Raw genomic sequence first — 17922 nt, 5'->3', positions numbered from 1 at the left:
CTTCTTCTCGCCCTTCTCGTCTTCCTTCGTCGTCGCCCCGTGCTCTCGCTCACCGTGGCCCTCTCTCCCTCCATGCCGCCAGCCCCTGCACTCGCACTCTGCCACCGCGCCCCAGCCGCCCTCTGACACAGCGTCCGCCCTACCCGCCCGCCCCTTCCCCCATCCCCACCCCGATCCCGCCAGCGCCGGCCCCGAGCCCATCGATCGACGTCCCTCCTCCCCAACCCCTCCACATGCCCTCCTCGCGCCTCGCACCCAAACACCCCTCCCCGCCCCACCCCACGCCCGCACCAGCCGCGCGGGCGCTTCCAGAGCGAGGTGGACGGCGCGAGCTCGCGCCGGCGGCCACGCCCAAACTCTTCCGACGAGTTTGGCGCAAAGCCGTGCCGCTCGCGCTTCGAGAGCATGGTCAACCTCGGCGCGGCGTCGTCGAACGCGAGCGCGAGCGACTTGCTCGTGCGCGACTCGATTGAGGGCGGCGCGGGCGGTCTGCTCTCCCAAGCCGGCAATCGTTGCGTCCCCGTGATGCGGGCTCGTTCGCTCATGCCATCAGAGGTGGATTTTCCTTGTCGCCCGTTGCCGCCTGTTGCCCGTTGCACTCCTGTCGCCTGTTGCGTGTTGCGGCGCGTGGCTCGACACGGCTCGTGGCGGCTTGACAGGGCTTGACAAGCTCCACCCTGCCCCACCGGACGATCCAGACCATCCCATACTTGTCCTCCACACCCCCATATACCACGGTAATAAGCACGCCGCGCGATTCTGTCGCGGAGCTTCGGCAGTGTACAGTACTGGCGCACGTCCCCTCGATGACATGGACGTGGAGCCCTCGGTGTCGATGTCCGTTTGCGGCGCGTCGACGCGGGTGGACGATCTCGGACGAAGTCTTGGCCTACTCAGTCTTGGGCGATCCCTCCCTCCTCGGAGGCACGATCCGCAGCGCAGCGCGATCTCCATGTCCCGCCGCCGCGCGCATCGCGCCTTCCCCTCGGATACAGCGTGCACCGCAATCAGCCCCGCGCTCGTCTCAGATGCGTTGCGCCGCGTCGCACCTTGCCAGACTCAGACTCTCGCGCCTCGCGCCTCGCCGTACTCCCCACACGCAGCATCATCACTCCAGGCGGCTTCCCTGCTCCCTCTCGTCCGACATGATACAACTCAAGAGCAAACTCCAACATGCAGCGTCCCGTCCAAATGATGGATGATATGCGGGCTTCTCTGCCCAACTGGATAGGAAGCCAGGCAAGGCAGCCCATTGGTAAACCGACGGCTGTGCATACCGTACGAGTTCACATCCACACTGTAATACATACACACTGCCCAGCAGGCGCAGCACAGCACACCGTAATGCTCATCGACGTCGTTCTGCTGCGTTCTGCTGCGGTGCGAATTGTGATAGTAGGGTGAGATGCACGCGGAGGGATCCGAGTGCGAGCTTCCATGTGCTGCTGTCAGGTCGAGCGGTCATGCATTCATGGACCGGCGTATTCGGTCTGGCTGCTTCGGGCGCGTACAGTGCGTCCATACCCACCCATGACCCCACCTTCGCTCACGCTCTCGCGCTGGCCGTCCCCGAGGCCAGAGTCGCGATCCACATCTCGCGCGACCCATCTTCCCGAATCCCGACAGATATTAGATATTAGATATCGATAAGCCAGATAGCGCGCAACTCAGAACAGACAGACAGACAGACAGACAGACAGACAGACAGGTGACCGGTGACCGGTGACCCCCGACGAGGATCTGGGTTCTGCTTATCTGGATACAGTGATACATTACTGTAGATACAGCACGGAGAGTCCAGGAGAATCTAGTGTAGAGAATCTAGAGAATCTGCGCTCGCACTCGCTTCTGATGCCGTCGCGCGTCGAGACTCGAGATCTGATGCGACGCGATGCATCTAATGCGTGATAGATTGATGGATTGTGCCACGTCTGACACCGTCTGACAGAGCAGATAACTGAGCTAGCGTTAGCACAGCAGGCGTCCGTACAGCAGGCGTTAGTGGTTAGTGCTTTGCTGACTGAAGCGTTGATGACTCCCGAGGGCTAGTGGCGATCGGGACCTACTGTATCAGGACGCGTGGACGGACGCGTGGGTGGACGTGCGCTTGGCGCTCCTCGGTGCAGGAGGGGCTAAGGGGGGGTGCTCGAGGGTCGAGGGTGCCGATATCGCCATCGACGCACGTGTCCGTACGCGCCGCCGGTACGAGCGGGCCGACTCGACGCGACGCGATATAATACGAACGCGAACCGCGCGCTCCGGGGTCGGGTCGGGGGAACGGGGTGCCCGAGGGGGATCGCGCGAGGGTAATCGCACAAGGGGGATCGCGCGAAGGACAGGATGGAGGACGCAGACGCGAACGCGGACGCGGATCCGAGTAGTATCCGAGTGCCGAGGCGGGCACGCCAGTGGGCCCGACTTCGCCCAAGATGGAATAGATGGAATAGATAGACGGATAAATGACCGGACGAGCGGGCACGGGCACTGCATGAGCGGACGGGGAGAACGGGGAGGCGCAGCGTGTTATCCTCGTCCTCGGACATCGATCGGGCGACTCATTGGATGGGATGGGATGTGGGAGGGGATGTGGGGCGGGGCGGTGCTGTGCTGTGCGTGCATATAGATGTATATGGATGTATATGGATGTATATAGCCTAGTCGGGGCCCGGGCGACGGCTGGCAAAGGCCGCCGCCTGGCTGCGCGGTGCTATGCTGTGCGGTGTTATGCGGTGCGGTGCGGTGCTGTGCGGCGGGCGGGGCGCGAGGAGATGAAAGTGGAGTGAAGGACAGACGCGGGGGAGGGCAATATGTGCCGAAAGAGGAATGGGGCGAGATGGCGCGTCGAAAGAGGATGGGGCGTTTGGATTGGGCACGGGAGCGCGCGCGCGCGCGCAGCGGGCTGCGGTGGATACAGTTACGCAGATGGATAGATGGACGGATGGACGGATGGACGGATGTGTGGACGGATGTGCGGGTGTATTTATGGATGTATTTATGGCGCGCGCTTGAGAGGGCGCGGGCGGGCCAGGGGCGCGGCGAGATATGACGGTGGTGGCTGTTTCCGTTCTCGTTTTGGCGTGGCGTGGCGTGGCGTGTCAGTGTCAGCGTCAGTGTCAGCAGCATGACTGTGTCGTGTCGTGGGGCGCGAAGCAAGCAAGCGCGGGAGGAAAGAAGGAAAGAAAAAGAAGCACGGAAGGGCGAGTCTGTTGGTGGGCGGCGCCCCTGCCGGGGTGTCACACGGCCTGGCAGGTGCGTCACGTATCCGGGGAGGGGCGGCATGACATGCGGGTGTGCGTCATTGTATGGCTGGGGCCTGCGGGCGCCTCGCATGGGAGTGCAGTATTGGGGCGAGACAGGGTGTCTGGCGGGACAGGTGGGCGTGGGTGTGGTCTATCAGTGGGTGGGCGTGGGCGTGCGTCATCAGGTGGGTGGGTGGACGAGGCAGGCACCGGCGATTGACAGGTGGGAGGGGGGCTGGGGCATGTGCGGGATGGCGGTGAAACATGGAGCGGGGCGGCGGCCGCGGGTTGCTGGGCTCGCTCGGGCGGGTAGATAATAGAGGAGTGTGTGTGCTGTAGATAGCGTGGAATGGACGTGGATGGTAGAGGGGAGAGCGACGGGGAGAGGGCGAGGGCGAGGGAGATCAGAGGACGGGAGAGGGATGTAGCCGGTGACAGAGTGATTCGAATTAGCAGAGCGGAGGGGCCAGCCGATCGCAGCGGGCATCTCGCTCTTTGCCTCTCCACTCCTCGCTCTCTTTCTGATCCTGCCCGTGCTCTCTGGGCACCACCGCCGTCGACGCGTCCAGGTGAGCCCCGTCGTCCCTCCCAGCGCGGGGGCGGCCAGCGACTGACCGAGTGGAGGTGGCCAGATAGGAATCTACGCTTCTTCGACTGCGCTGGATGCCCCGCGGACGCGCGCATCTCTCGTCCTTGCCAGGTGAGCACACACCGCCCGCACCTGCCGTTCTGGCCCCCGCCGCCGTGCTGCCGTCACCGCGAACGCACGCACGCACGCACGCACACACGCACGCACAGGCCGGCCGGCCTTCTTCTCGCCCTTCTCGTCTTCCTTCGTCGTCGCCCCGTGCTCTCGCTCACCGTGGCCCTCTCTCCCTCCATGCCGCCAGCCCCCGCACTCGCACTCGCACTCTGCCACCGCGCCCCAGCCGCCCTCTGACACAGCGTCCGCACACCCCCGACGCCACCCCGCCCGCTCCTTCCCCCGTCCCCGTCCCCACTCCATCCCGCCAGCGCCGGCCCCGAGCCCATCGATCGCCGTCCCCGCATCGCTGCATGCACCGCACACATGGCTGCAGCAGTCGCGTCCCCCAAGCCCCCGCCCTCCTCCTCCTCCCCCCTCCCCCACCCCTTCCACATGCCCTCCTCGCGCCTCGCCCCCAAACAGCCCTCCCCGCCCCACCCCGCGCCCTCGTCCTCACGCTCCCCGCCCGCACCAGCCCCGGCCCCGTCCGCGTCCACGTCCAGACCGCAGCACCCCGAGACCCCAGAGCCCCCGCCGAAAACGTTCAAGCGTCTGCGCTCCTCCTTCGAGCAGAGCCTCCGCTCCGCGACCCGCTCCAGGGCAAAGGCGGCCCCGCCCCCCGATGACGATTTTGCCACCCTCACCCCCAAGGGCAAGGAGCGCGCAACCGAGCACGCAGACGATGCGAAGGACAAGGGCGGCGAGCGCTCCCGCATGCTCAAGCGCCTCGAGTCCAAGGTCAACTTCCACCGCCGCACGCGCAAGGACTCCGCCGCCCCCTCCGCGCCCTCCGTGCCCTCGTCCTTCGCGAACCAACCCCCCCGCCCCGACCCCGCGCAGCCCACAAGCGCCGCCCTCGCCAGCTTCGTCGCGCCCTCGCTCAGGCAGGCCTCCATGTCCTCCCCCGCCCTCCACCTCTCCTCCCAGGCACTCCCCTCCCCCAACTCCCGCTCCGCAGTCCCCGCCTCCTCCTCCTCCGGCAACACCGCCGCCCTCCTCTCCCCCGCCCGCCCAAAACACCCCGCCGCCCAGCCCAGCATCTCCGCCAAGGACATCAGCGCACCGCTGCCCCTCACCCCGCGCCGCGACTCCCGCGACTCCCGCGACTCCCGCTTCTCCTCTTCCGCCGCCGCGACCCCCGCCAGCCCCACCCCCGGGTCCCGATTCAGGAAAGGCCGCCCGCCCCCGCTCCTCCCCTCCTCCCCCTCCACGCCCTCCCTCCCGCGCGCATACCCCGCCCCCGGCGCGCGCGAGCACCCGCTCCACGGCAGCCCCCCAGCCACCCCGACTCCGCCGCCCGCGTCCTCCTCCGCCTCCACCTCGCGCACCCAGCTCGCCCGCCGCGCCTCGGCCAGCACGAGCCGCCTCCCGCTCACGCAAGACGACGCGCCCTCGACGCCCCGCGCGACGAGCCCCGCCGTCGCGCGCGCGCGCGCGCCGACCAGCCCCAGCCCCGGCTCCAGCCCGAGCCCGAGCCCACGCCCGCGCGTCGTGAGCCCGACCACCGCCGCCTCTTCCTCGCGCGGCCTCGCGTCCGCCTCAACGTCGCATTTGCCCCCCGCGTCCCCGCGGCGCGCCTCCGCCGAGTCGCAGCGCCCCGCGCGCGCAGCGTCCCCGAACCCGACCACGACCACGACCACGACCACGACCACGACCTCGGGCGCGACCGCAACCCCCGCGCTCCGCCCGCGCGCGCTCTCCCCCGCCCAGCGCGTCGTCACGCCCACCTTCCGCCACCCCAACGCCTCCACCACCTCCCTCTCCGCCCCGAGCGCGGCGAACGCGGAGCACCGCGAGGCGATCCGCGCCGCCGCGGCGCTCCTGTGCAGGGAGATGCTGCGCCCGCAGACGCAGACGGCGCTCGGCATCGGCATCGGCGCGCGCGAGGCGGAGGAGGTCGAGCTGCGCCTGCGTGCGCTCGCGCGCCTTGAGCGCGTGTGGGGCAGGAGCGGCGCCGCGGGCGCAGGCAGCAGTGCGAGCGCGGTGAGCGCGGTGAGTTCGGCGGGGGAGGAGAGGGAGAGGAGGTTGTTTGGGGAGGCGCTCAGGGACGGATACGTGCTCTGCCAGTGCGTGTTTTTATTTCGGCCGCCGCCCCTCTCTTGCATCCCTTGCATTCTTGCGCTTCCGGGCCTGCCCTCCTCCGTGTGCGTGCGTGTTCCGCTGCGTGCCCCGGATCGGGTCCCGTTTTGCTTTCTTTATTAAAATTGACTGCGGGGCGTGCCTTGCCTCGGCTTGACGATCGTGCTGACGCCTGCCTCTCTCCTGCCTCTCTCCTGCCCTCCGCCCGCTCACCCGCCGGGCCCGCAGACTCATGAACAAGCTCCGCCCCGGCTCGATCGCGCGCATCGACGCGCGCGACGACGGCCGCCTGCGCACCGCGAACGTCACGCGCTTCCTCGCCGCGTGCGCCGCGCACGGCCTCCCGCCCGCGGACCTCTTCCGCCGCGACGACCTCATCGCCGCCGCGCCCGAGGGCCTCGCGCGCGTCGCGCGCACCGTCGGGGCGCTCGTGCGCTGGGCGGAGGCGCCCCCGGCTCCGGCGGCCGCGAGCGCGCTCAAGGGCGCGGGTGTGGGTGCAGGCGCTGGCGCTAGTAGGGCGTCGCCGTATGGTGGCGCGGCGCGCGGTGCGGCGTCGACGCCGAATCTTGCGCTTGTGCAGACGCATGCGCCGAGGTCGCCGCCGCCGCCAACGCGCAAGCGGTGGAGTCCGCCGGCGCCGGCGCTGCCGACCGTGCGGTCGTACAGCCCCGCGGACGACGGCTTGCTCCGCTTCGATGATCACGACCACGACCACGACCACGATCACGACCACCACGACTTTGAAAACGACCGCCAAGACGAAGAGGATGACGAGGATGATGACGACGACGACGACCTGAGCGACGCCGCGACCGCGCAGGAGGAGAACGAGGACGTGTTCGGGCGCGGGCGCGAGACGCCGACCGGCGGCGGCGGCGGCGGCGGCGGGGCGGCGAGCGAGCGCGACGAGGTGCCGCCGATCGTGCCGCCGCGCTCGCCGCTGCGCGTGCGCGCGTCCGCGTCGCGCGGGTCGTCGCTTGCGGACTCGACGCGCGCGTCGGTCGGGGAGGCGTCGTCGCGTGCGTCGTCGTCTGTGATTTCGGTGATGACGGACGGGACGGGGGCGACGGGCGCGAGGCAGTCGGTTGCGTCGAGTAGTGCGACGGAGACGAGTGCGTCGGGGTATGCGAGTCTCCTGTTTGATCGCGAGCGCGAGCGCGAGCGCTATGGCCACGGGAACGGGAACGGGAATGCACATGGGAACGGGCACGGCGGGGGGCACAACCGCTTCGCGACGATCCGGACGATGACGACGGAGGCGACGTCGTTCGTCCCGTCCGAGTACCCGTCCTTCACGCGCACGGAGGCGAGCGCGGCGTCGGCGGGGCTCCTGCTCGACGAGCCGCCGCCGTCCGCGGGCGAGAGGCGCAAGCGCCGGCCGAGCGAGACGGCGGTGGTGGATCTGTCGCGGGTCGCGGAGGAGGCGGAGGACTTTTCGGCCGCGTTTGCGTTCCCGCGGCGGCAGCAGCAGCAGCAGCAGAAGGACGGGCCGGAGCGGGTCGAGCGGATCAACCTCGGCAAGGGCAAGTGGCCGGACGACTTCATCGACGCGCTGCGCTCCTCGAGCCCCGCCTCGTCCAAGACCAGGTCCATGACCAAGCCCGCGCCCGTGCCGATCGACCGCGACACGCCCCTGCCCGCCCACAGCCCGCTCTCCATCTCGCCCCCGCGCAAGCTCGCCATCGTCGGCCCCGCGCGCCAGACCCAGAACGCCAACGCCAGCGTCGAGTCCCTCCCGCGCTTCCCGCCCGCCCGCCCGACCCACCGCGCGCGCCACAGCGTCGACGCGCCCGGCCTGCTCCCCAAGGACGCCGTCCCCACCGCCCCCAGCGCACCCGGCGCGAGCCTCGACGCGACCCCGCGCGGCGTCCTCCGGCGCAGCAGCACCAGGACCGCCGGCGCCCAGCGCGGCGGGGGCATCTATCTCCTCCGCAAGAACAGCCCGGACGCGGAGGCGCGCGCGTCGGACGACTCGCTCGTGCCGTTCCCCAGGACCGCGTCGGGCGAGCACGGCAGCGCGTCGCCGGCCGCATCAACGCCGACGCCGCCGCCGCCGCTCGACGAGAGCCGCGCGTCATCGCGCGACCGCCCGCACCAGCCGCGCGGGCGCTTCCAGAGCGAGGTGGACGGCGCGAGCTCGCGCCGGCGGCCGCGGCCGAACTCTTTCGACGAATTTGGAGCAAAGCCGCGGCGCTCGCGCTTCGAGAGCATGGTGAACCTCGGCGCGGCGTCGACGAACGCGAGCGCGAGCGACTTGCTCGCGCGGGACTCGATGGAGGGCGGCGCGGGCGGGAGCGGCGCGGTGCGGCCGACGCTCATCGTGAGGGAGGAAGGCAAGGCGCCGACGCACTTCGTGAGTGCCGTTTATATATACACGCAGACGCGCGCCCCCGCGCGCATATATATAGTCGCCCGTTCGTTCCCATATCTGCGCGATGCGTTTCTGTTCTCGTCTCCGCGGGGTTCCGTTTTCTGATCATCATCGTCATCATCATCGTCCGTGTGTTTTGGGCGTGTAGCAACTTGGCAACTGCATCGGACGCGGGCAGTTCGGCTCTGTGTATCGCGCCCTAAATCTGAACACCGGTCAGATGGTCGCCGTCAAGCGCATCGGGCTCGAGGGACTTAAGGAGGAGGAGGTCACGCAGCTCATGCGCGAGGTCGACCTCGTCAAGAGCCTCTCGCACCCGAGCATCGTCAAGTACGAGGGAATGGCCAGGGACGAGAACTCGCTCAGCATCGTACTCGAGTGAGTGGCCCCCTTCTTCTTTCTTCCTGACCTCGTTCTTTCTGCTCTCGCCGTTCCTTGCGTGGGGCTTCTTATGCGGACGCGCTAAAATCACATGCAGGTACGCCGAGAATGGGTCCCTCGGACAGACGCTCAAGGCGTTCGGGAAGCTCAACGAGCGCCTGGTCGCGAGCTACGTCGTCAAGATCCTCGAGGGGCTGCACTACCTCCACCGGAGCGACGTCGTGCACTGCGACCTCAAGGCGGCGAACATCCTCACGACGAAGAACGGCAACGTGAAGCTGTCCGACTTTGGCGTCTCGCTCAACCTCCGCGCGATGGAGCGCGAGATCAAGGACGTCGCGGGCACGCCGAACTGGATGGCGCCAGAGGTGATCGAGCTCAAGGGCGCGTCGACAAAGTCGGACATCTGGTCCCTCGCGTGCACCGTCATCGAGCTGCTCACCGGGCGTCCGCCCTACGGGGACATCGCGAACAGCATGACCGGTGAGTGCGCTCGTCGCGTCGTCGCGTTTCCTCCTTTTATTCAGATCTCCTCTGGCAGTCATGTTCCGCATCGTCGAGGACGCGATGCCGCCGATTCCGGACGGGTGCTCGGAGCCACTCGTCGACTTCCTCGAGCAGTGCTTCAACAAGGACCCGTCGCTCCGGCCCAGCGCGGAGCTGCTCTGCGAGCACGAGTGGCTCAAAAAGCACTGGGGCGCTCACAAGGTGCGTGCCGTCGTCCCCTTTCGCTCTCCCTTCCCTGCCCTTCCTTTCCCTACCCCCACTGCCGCGGGGCGTTTCGGCGGCGTGGGCCGCTCTCCGTTGCTTATCACGCGCTTCTCGCAGGACCTGCGGCCGCAGGACAGCATTCCGTTCTTGCGCCGCGTCAGCGCGGACCTGCATAAGAACGAGGCCGTGCGGCACCTCGCGGCGCTCGATATCGTCGACCCCCCGTTGCCCGAGCGCCCCCGTCTCGAGGAGATCATGTCGGGTTCCCCAAGACGACCGTCGGCGGACCTTCCGACCCCGGCAATTTCGGTCCCCGCCGACAACAGCGACCTTCTCTCTATCCGCGAGCACACCTTTGTCAAGACGACGTTTAGCAAGCGTGAGTCGCCCTCGTCCTCGTCCTCGTCCTCCGCCGCCGCCGCGCCGTGTGTGCCCAGAGCTGACCCGCGCGTCCGCAGCCGTCATCTGCAGGGTGTGCATGCAGAACGTGAAGAAGAGTGCCGTGCTGTGCTCCCAGTGCAGCCTCATCGCCCACTCAAAGTGCGCCGGCAACGCCCCGCCGACGTGCGATCTCCGCTCGCAGCTGCTCCTGTACGCGCAGTTTGCGGAGCGGGGCAGCCCGGTCGACTTCCTCGCCGCCGCGCGGGGCAGCGCCGCAGGGCCTGCCTCAGACGGCGTGCTCGGCGCGGGGTCGTCCAGAGCGAGCTTCGACACCGCCCAGAACGGCCCGTCCTCGCAGGCCTCCGTCCCGCATCCGCCGACGGCGTACAAGCTGCTCTCCCCGCTCAAGCGCTCGATGGCGTCCCTGTCGCCCGAGCCCGTGCGCTCCTCCTCGGCGATGGCAGGCCCCTCGACAAAGGCGGCGCCTAACCACCACCACCACCACCACCCCCATCGCGAAGAGAAGGAGAACGTGATCCGGCGCAAGCTTTCCGTCCTGGTGCGCCCCAAGGAGTCGAAGGAGCGGCCCCTGTCCGTCTCGAGCGACAGCACGGCGCCGCACACGGCGAGCATGCGCAGCATGGCCACGACGCGCGAGAGCTACTCCAGCCGGCGGAGGGGCAACGCCAGGTCGGGCGCCTCCGTGGCCGACGCCGACGCAGCGCGGCACCTGTCGGCGGGGAGCCGCGCGGGCGAGGAGGCGCAGCGGGTGTCGAAGATGAGCCTCTATTCAGGCGCGTCGACCGTCCCCGAGCGCGACGCCGACGACGAGGCGCCCTCGACCGCGCACATGCCCGGCGACATGCCCGACACCGACGCGCGACGATCGAGGCGGAGCCGCGATGCCAAGGGCAACAGCGGCTGCACCGTGCAGTGACGGCGGAGGATCGTCCGTTTCGGACTTTTGTCATCCTTTCTAGACATTCGTTTGTTTCACATACCGCCCTTTCCTTCTTCTCGCAGACTGCGTCTCACTCGTGCGTTTTTTTTCCTTTTCCTTTTCTTTTTCTTTGTTCCTCTCGTCTTTTTCTTTTCTTTTCTTCTCCTACACGGTTGATCGATCGCTTTTGTTTCTCCACCCCACGCGCTACTATTATTTTATGCCAGGATATTATATCTGTACTCTAACCACCACCCACGTCTTGGCCCATCTGCTCGGATTCTGTCATCGGCCTCCCGTCCGCATCATATCATCCCATCTCTTATGCGACCCAGAAGCGTCTCCCGTCTCTCCGGCATATCCATCCCTCTCGTTGTCCAATGCACATATTAATACCTTTCCGCTCTCGTCTCTTTCGATACCGTTTCCCCGCTTTCCTCTCACTCCCGTCCGGGCTTTTTTATTCGTGCCGCATGGCATTCGGGGCCCTCAGTTGCTCGTCCCGGCCACTCGCAATTCGTTCTCTAATTTCCTTTGCACATCCTCCCCCCACCCACACCGTCGTTGTCGTCGTCGTCCATCTGAGGCCATTTCCTCGTTTTATAAGCCACCTGCCTGCCTGCCTGCCTGCCTGCCTGCCTGCCTGCCTTGCGTAACATGCATACGGTGTTTTTACATGTAGTCCTCTCGTTGTCCTAAGGCGGGTAGATCCATGCACGTCTTCGCGCGCACATTCCGCGCCGGGTGCGGGTACGACGGACGTATATGCGATATCGACAAGGCACCGGTGAGAGGGCTTTGCCACAGATGCGGGTCCGTTCGGACTATGAGGGGCGCGCTTGAGCAGGTCATCAGGCACTCTCTAGACGGTCATTCGTGCACTGCGAGTTTCGGACTCGGAAGAAGGACGGACAGCTTTTGTCTTGAGGGCAGCTATAATTGACGAGCGGAGACCAGAAGAGGGCTTCGAACGCGATAGGCGCCTTTATGGTTGTGTTGGCGCTGGCGTCATCGTCTCGGCGCCGGTTCCGTCGATAGCGGCAGCCCATTGTTGGTTTGTCGGTGATGAATACCCCGGACATCTGTATATTGCTCGAGACCCGGGCCAAGCCTAGCATGTGGCTACCAACAACGAAAAGGCTTTTCAGGAGCGCACTGCAGGTGTGTTAGTTGGTCGTAGAACAATTTGGAACAATTCGATGTGCGCATCTCTTCGGCTGGCATTCATGATCGGTTTCATTGCCTGATCTAACGGTGCATATCACGTGGACGTATTCCCACCCACGCGTCGTCCCACTTCTTCCCTTACGCCGTGTTCTACGTACGAGGCATGTCAGGGAATGTATCGACAGGCTGCGACGGTCTACAGATCGGATGTATATGAGCGCCCTGTCAGCCTATTGGGGAACTAGTAAAGCATCTGGTGCGTCAAAACCAATAGTGCGTCTTCTAACTCCCCCCGGAAGCAAAATATCAGGCTCGTTCGCGTCCATCTCATAGGGCTTCTTAGAAAGACGTATAGACTTTTGGACATCGGGGAAGCCTCGTCGACAGTGTTACAGTATTTTTACTCGTTGCTACACTCGCTACCTTCTGCAGCGCTCTAATGCTTGCCCTCGGCGTCAGACAACTCTTCGAATCCGGCTGTCACGTTCCGCAACATCATCTTAATTTGCTTCCGTGCAAGTAGCGGTCTTAGAGCCAGGAGCGAGAGAGCGTGATATCAGACAAATTGATCTCCGTAAAGGAGACATGGAAGCCAGGACATGCCTGATCTGGTCCCATATTGTGCATCGTGAGTGCAGAGTCGCCCGGGCGTAAGCACTGCAAGACGCATGGGACGGGCGTGACCATGGGATAGGGGGCCGCGACCTCCGTAGGGTAAGAGGATGTCAAAAGTAGGGACCGGTGCCGAGATTGACGTCGAACGCCCTATGTGAGTGTTCGCGAATCATTCATGTGTCGTATTTCGGAAATTGTCAAACGTCCTCCCCAGAACGGTCTCAGAGACTTGCAATATGCCAAAGTATTGTCAAGGTTTCCCAGCTCCGCCATCTTAGATATATAGGTCTGGACGATCTGCACCAACGGCGGCTAAGGACACCCCTTGCACGCTTTTCGACCACCGCCTTGCGAGCGCAGTCTTTCAGCTATATTTTCACTCCATGGCATCCAGACTTGTGCAGAGAGCTTCGGTGAGCGATCGTCTTTGATATTGACGTGTCGACCAGCTAACCTGAGCTGGATATATTACAGACGTTCGGAGTACCTAAGCCTGAAGCGCCCAACAACGGCGACCACGATCAGTCCGATGGCATCCCCAAAGTCATTCGCGATTTCCGCGAACAGGCGAGCCTCAGGAAACTCTCCCAACTCTCGTATGCGCGTTGACGGGAAATTTTGATACATTGCAGATCAAGAAGGGGCTGCCGACATACTACGAGCCATCGACTCTCGTAAGTATTGATGAACCCTACGAAGACGGATACCAAAACTTAAATGAATCTGCATACAGGCTGCTTTGGTAGACGCGATCGGCAACCTTAACTCTCTAGACGATCGCAAAATGCTGGTGAGACAGCTCGTACCGTTCGCTTTGATTCCCCACGGTTCACCATGATGACTGTCCAAGCTTGAGCACATCCTGACCATCTTGTCTCACATGCCGGAGGGCCCTGTCCTCAAGAGGCTGGAGAACCTTGTGATCGAGTTCCGTGCGTTCTTTATATCAGAATGACCTCCCGAATAAGCCGTTCATCAAAGCCATTCTAGTCTATAATGATCTGTCTCATCCTCCGGCTACGTACCTTGGAGACAAGTACGCGTGGAGAAATGCAGATGGATCTCATAACAACCTCAGCGATCCCAGCATGGGCAAGGCCGGAACCCCCTACGCTCGTAGTGTTCAACAGACACACGCATTGCCCCGGAACAATCTGCCAGATGCTGGCCTCGTCTTTGATACTTTGCTAAAGCGGGAAGGGGTGCGTTTCGCGAAACTCCCGCCGCATATACGTTACTCGATTGATTAAAACCCTTGTAGTTTGTCAAACATCCAGCAGGATTATCAAGCATGATGTTCTCCTTTGCGGCATTGGTCATTCATACGTGAGGTCAATTTTCTCTTCAGCCATACAATTGTCTTGAGTAACCTTTCACCATCAGGGTCTTTCGCACTTCTCACAAAGATGTCAACGTCAATGAGACCTCATCCTACGTTGACTTGTCCCCACTTTATGGTCACGATGAGAAATCATTGAACAAAATCCGCGTGAGAGACGGGCGCGGTCTCCTGTATCCCGACACATTCGCAGAAGACAGGCTTCTCCTGCTCCCACCTGCCGTTTGTGTCTTGTTGGTTCTGTTTAGTCGCAACCACAATGTCAGTATCCTCTTCCTCACTTCCAAGTTGTAGAGATTAATGGGTTATGCAGTATATCGCGAGGAAGCTGCTCGAGATCAACGAGCGCGGAACCTATGTCGACCCCGATATCCCATCAAACGATCCCGACAGGTCGAAGAAATTACTAAAGCAAGAGGATGAGATTTTCAACACTGCGCGTCTTGTGAACTGTGCTTGGTTCGGTGCGGCCATCTTCGCAGACTATTTCAGTAGTATCTTGGGCCTAGTGAGGCAGGGCAGTTCATGGAGCCTCAATCCATTTGGAGTGAGTGGGGTCGGTCTCTATGTTTTCCTGCGATTGATCGAGGTGTTTGATTTCAGGAAATAAGAGAGGAGGACCACAAACTGTTCGAGCGTGGTAAGGGTAACGTCTGCAGTGTCGAGGTCTGCCAATTTACCATCCATAATGAAAGTATCAGCACGCTGACGGATTTCTAGTTCAATTGCCTCTACCGATGGCATGCGACCACGTCTGTCGAAGATGAAAAATGGGTCGAACAGCTGATGGCGCATATCTTCGAGAACAAGCCTGTCGACCAGGTATGGTTTTCTCAACTCCAGATTGGATCCTTCAAATTGATGTCGCCATCGACGCAGTTGACCATCGATGACTTCAAAACAGCGACGAAGAAGATACAGGCGGAGGAACCTGACATCACGCACTGGACGTTTGGAAAGTCAGTGTCCTTTTATCAGTTTCCAGCTTCTCAGCTTCTGAGCCTCTTGTCAATCTAGCCTGAAACGGCAAGCGGATAATACCTTTAGGGATGAGGAATTGGCAGCCATTTTGAAGAATGCGTGCGTTCACTTTTCGATGACATGATATTGTGGTTCCTGATATCAGGTGCAGTACGGAGCACCCAGCGTCTGCGTTCAAGGCGCGAGGCACACCTCAAGTTATGAAGCTGCATGAAATCATGGGCATCGAGTCGAATCGTCGGTGGGGTGTATGTTCTTTGAATGAATTCAGACAGGTCAGTCATCTTTTGCCCCTTCTTGGTTTATCAATCTGACGCATTTTTTATATGAAGTTCCTTGGCCTGAAGCGTGAGTGTTCCTCGGCTTCATTTGATGCCCACGTTTGACGTCACGGTCTTTCACAGCATACACCAGTTTCTTGGAGTGGAATCCAAACCCTGAGATTGCAGACGCTGCAGAGAAGCTGTACGGAGATATCGAGAACCTCGAGCTTTATGTTGGACTTCAGGCTGAAGAGGCCAAGCCCGTCGTGGACGGTGCTGGTCTTTGTCCAGGTTTGCGACTTTCTCCTGCTGGTTTGTCAACCCTGAGCTTGACACTCGGTCGATCATCACAGGGTACACCATTAGCAGAGCTATCCTCAGCGACGCAATTGCCCTTACTAGAGGCGACCGCTTCTTCACTGCGGACTTCACGCCTTTCAATATGACTGCCTGGGGTTTCGCAGACTGCCAGCGAGACCCTCATGGGCCTGGAAACGGGAGCATGCTCGGGCGTCTTCTACTCCGTGCGCTCCCTGGAGAGTACTCGCAGAATAGCACCTACACTTGGTTCCCGCTCCAGACACCAGAATCCATGAAGGGATTCTTGAAAAATTTGGGCACAGCGGACAAGTTCGACTTCCAGAGGCCTGGTGACCCGGGACCGATCGCTAATGCAAATGAGTATCGAGACGTTGAGCAGGTGCTGAAGAGCGAAAACTTCAATACGCCCGGGTCGGAAAAGATTTCTGAGATTGTCAAGGGCGAAGGGTTCGTTGGCTTTTGTTCCTCGTTCAAAGGGAGACCGCTGAAGTTTTGCATGGTCAGGTTCTTCATTGCGTCAAAGGATGCCGCGCAGGGTAGACGCGAACAGCGTGAGGTGTTGCGGGCCCTGACTTCGTCGCCCAATGCGCTGGACAAGATTGCGCAGTCCTTCTATGATAACACGCGTACCTTGATGTCGTCGAAGTCCTACACCTTGACGGACAAGAACACGAGGAATGTTGACATCGTTCGGGATGTACTCAAGTATGTTCCGCTCCGCTGGGCCGCTACCGAGATCGTGCGTGCCGCCTTATATGTGCGGAGTAGCCTTTTCACCTGACATGGGTATTTGTCCAGGCTGGATTGCAGCTCAAGACTGACAAACATTCTTTCGGCACATATACCGAGGCTGAGCTCTATGGAATGCTGACTGACATCTACACGCTGTTCTTCCTCGATGTTGACCCTTCGAAAGCCATGAACCTTGAGCTGAAAGTTCAAGAGCATGTCAGCGAGCTCAAGCGGCACATCAAAGCTGGCCTGATAGGCAGCGCTGGTGGAAGGGTCTGTGGCCTTCTTGGTGTCTTATGTTTCATTGAACGCTGACGCCTGCATTACAGCTGTCGATCGCCTCCTTCGTGGGTACTATCCAACAGCTATTTTCATCGACCAAGGCAAAGAAGAGCACTCGGGTGCCGTTTGCGCATACCCTCTTTGAACGAGGCGGCACCGTCGACGAAGTGACGAACAACATCCTCGCGCTCCTCATCGGGACCACAGTCGAGCTGTCTCAGAGTACGTCTGAAATCCGGGCAGCAGATATATCTGTTGACTTAGGCTGTCTTTACAGCCCTCACCAACGTTGTCAACTTCTACTTGAACGATAAGAACCCGCCGCCGTTGATCAATGCCGAGGATCCGAAGAACGAGGCGGTGCTGCAAGGATATGTGCATGAGGCTATGAGTAAGTTCCACCTGTCTGTGTTTGGATTGCAAACTGACGGTTCCCAGGAATCGATCCTGCCTTCCGAGGTGTCTACCGTACGTTCAATTCCCATTCTCTGGAAATCGACAACTCGTGATCCCATGATCCAGGTGAATCCACGATCGACCAAAGCATCGGTAGCCTCTCGCTCAAAGCGGGTCAGCGGGTCTTTGTCAACATCGCGAGCGCCAACTTGGACGTCAGTCATTTGTCTAACCACATACACTTGCTCCTGGTCTTGACAGTCTCCATATAACAGGGCGATGTTTTTGCTAGTCCTAAAACTGTGGACATCACCCGGAGCCCCAAAGAGATGTATTTGACCGGAGACGGTGCAGCTAGGTCTGTGACTGGTTCTTAACCGGGTCGTGACTGGTTCGCTGAACATATGTTTCCCACTTACACTTTCAGGTGTTTGGGTGATGAGCTCAGGACTAAAGTAAGTGGGCACTTTGTTTTTTGTTGACTGACTCGACTAACGCTTTCGTTTTGAAGGTCATCGCTCAGGTACTTAAGGCTGTGACTGAGTTCGACGGTCTCATTCGCGGCCCCGGCTCGTCTGGCAAGCTGAAAAGGTCAGGGCGTTCAATACCTCAGATTCGATTGCTCAGCCTCCTCACAACCAACGTCCTCTTTTTAGATACAAGACTGTGGCTGATAATACCCTGCGCTACGAGTACCTCGGGTCTGACAACTTGCCTACGGCGTGGGCTACCTCGATGACTGTTCAGGTGCGGATCACCTCTGCGTGCTGATTATTGCCCCGCGCTGTCTTGCTGATCGCGTGCCGCGTTTGTCAGTACACCGTCTCGCAGAACGGTTCTGGTGCGAACACTGCTTGATGAACTGCGCTCAATATTGTCGTCGTGTCTCTTTTTTGTAGCATACTTACCGATGTGTCGCAGTGCTGATAATACTACAGTCCTCTTCTTTGGCTTGTCAGTGGATAAACAAGCAAGCCTG

General features: G+C 61.9%; 7 protein-coding genes across 7 annotated transcripts; 4 read left to right on the top strand and 3 right to left on the bottom strand.

The window, feature by feature from the left end:
- Window positions 1-407: 407 nt before the first annotated feature.
- HETIRDRAFT_441033 (uncharacterized protein) lies at window positions 408-2063 on the bottom strand. Its single transcript, XM_009550770.1, has one exon. The coding sequence runs from the start codon at window positions 952-954 to the stop codon at window positions 550-552; it is 405 nt and encodes a 134-aa protein (XP_009549065.1). The 5' UTR covers window positions 955-2063; the 3' UTR covers window positions 408-549.
- Window positions 947-1406, bottom strand: HETIRDRAFT_410721 (uncharacterized protein). The gene has a single exon (XM_009550772.1). The coding sequence runs from the start codon at window positions 1173-1175 to the stop codon at window positions 1008-1010; it is 168 nt and encodes a 55-aa protein (XP_009549067.1). The 5' UTR covers window positions 1176-1406; the 3' UTR covers window positions 947-1007.
- On the top strand, window positions 978-1626 carry HETIRDRAFT_147294 (uncharacterized protein). The gene has a single exon (XM_009550771.1). It carries the CDS (start codon window positions 1174-1176, stop codon window positions 1402-1404), a length of 231 nt encoding a protein of 76 aa, XP_009549066.1. The 5' UTR covers window positions 978-1173; the 3' UTR covers window positions 1405-1626.
- Window positions 2064-3420: 1357 nt separating the features above from the next.
- HETIRDRAFT_453344 (uncharacterized protein) lies at window positions 3421-4245 on the bottom strand (the record flags this gene model as incomplete). Its single annotated transcript, XM_009550769.1, has 2 exons — window positions 3421-3849; window positions 3961-4245. The coding sequence occupies 2 exons, from the start codon at window positions 4243-4245 to the stop codon at window positions 3421-3423; spliced, it is 714 nt and encodes a 237-aa protein (XP_009549064.1).
- Window positions 4246-8588: 4343 nt separating this feature from the next.
- Window positions 8589-9526, top strand: HETIRDRAFT_239605 (uncharacterized protein; the record flags this gene model as incomplete). The annotated part of the gene is made up of 3 exons (XM_009550768.1): window positions 8589-8812; window positions 8913-9298; window positions 9357-9526. Coding segments are annotated over 3 exons (780 nt in total), but the record flags the coding sequence as incomplete, so codon positions are not given.
- Window positions 9527-10585: 1059 nt separating this feature from the next.
- Window positions 10586-11249, top strand: HETIRDRAFT_386946 (uncharacterized protein; the record flags this gene model as incomplete). Its single annotated transcript, XM_009550767.1, has 1 exon — window positions 10586-11249. A coding segment is annotated over one exon (510 nt), but the record flags the coding sequence as incomplete, so codon positions are not given.
- A 1763-nt stretch (window positions 11250-13012) lies between these two features.
- On the top strand, window positions 13013-17905 carry HETIRDRAFT_155921 (uncharacterized protein; the record flags this gene model as incomplete). The annotated part of the gene is made up of 28 exons (XM_009550766.1): window positions 13013-13042; window positions 13104-13196; window positions 13262-13303; window positions 13363-13419; window positions 13480-13561; window positions 13620-13831; window positions 13891-13955; window positions 14013-14229; window positions 14282-14515; window positions 14572-14634; window positions 14689-14790; window positions 14848-14927; window positions 14986-15048; window positions 15101-15224; window positions 15282-15297; window positions 15354-15503; window positions 15566-15984; window positions 16057-16272; window positions 16332-16538; window positions 16595-16769; window positions 16825-16938; window positions 16986-17015; window positions 17070-17158; window positions 17219-17301; window positions 17371-17398; window positions 17455-17534; window positions 17600-17690; window positions 17760-17905. The coding sequence occupies 28 exons, from the start codon at window positions 13013-13015 to the stop codon at window positions 17799-17801; spliced, it is 3204 nt and encodes a 1067-aa protein (XP_009549061.1). The 3' UTR covers window positions 17802-17905.
- Window positions 17906-17922: the final 17 nt, after the last annotated feature.

The sequence above is a fragment of the Heterobasidion irregulare genome (genome assembly GCF_000320585.1).
Source record: "Heterobasidion irregulare TC 32-1 unplaced genomic scaffold scaffold_08, whole genome shotgun sequence".
Lineage (NCBI taxonomy): Eukaryota > Fungi > Basidiomycota > Agaricomycetes > Russulales > Bondarzewiaceae > Heterobasidion > Heterobasidion irregulare.
The sequence above is the reverse complement of the archived record's forward strand: the minus strand, read 5'-3'. Positions and strand labels throughout refer to the sequence as shown.

Bases quoted from the DNA above. Each gene is read 5' to 3' on its own strand.
- HETIRDRAFT_441033 (XM_009550770.1), bottom strand. From the start codon at position 954: ATGGAGATCGCGCTGCGCTGCGGATCGTGCCTCCGAGGAGGGAGGGAT.
- HETIRDRAFT_147294 (XM_009550771.1), top strand. From the start codon at position 1,174: ATGCAGCGTCCCGTCCAAATGATGGATGATATGCGGGCTTCTCTGCCC.
- HETIRDRAFT_410721 (XM_009550772.1), bottom strand. From the start codon at position 1,175: ATGTTGGAGTTTGCTCTTGAGTTGTATCATGTCGGACGAGAGGGAGCA.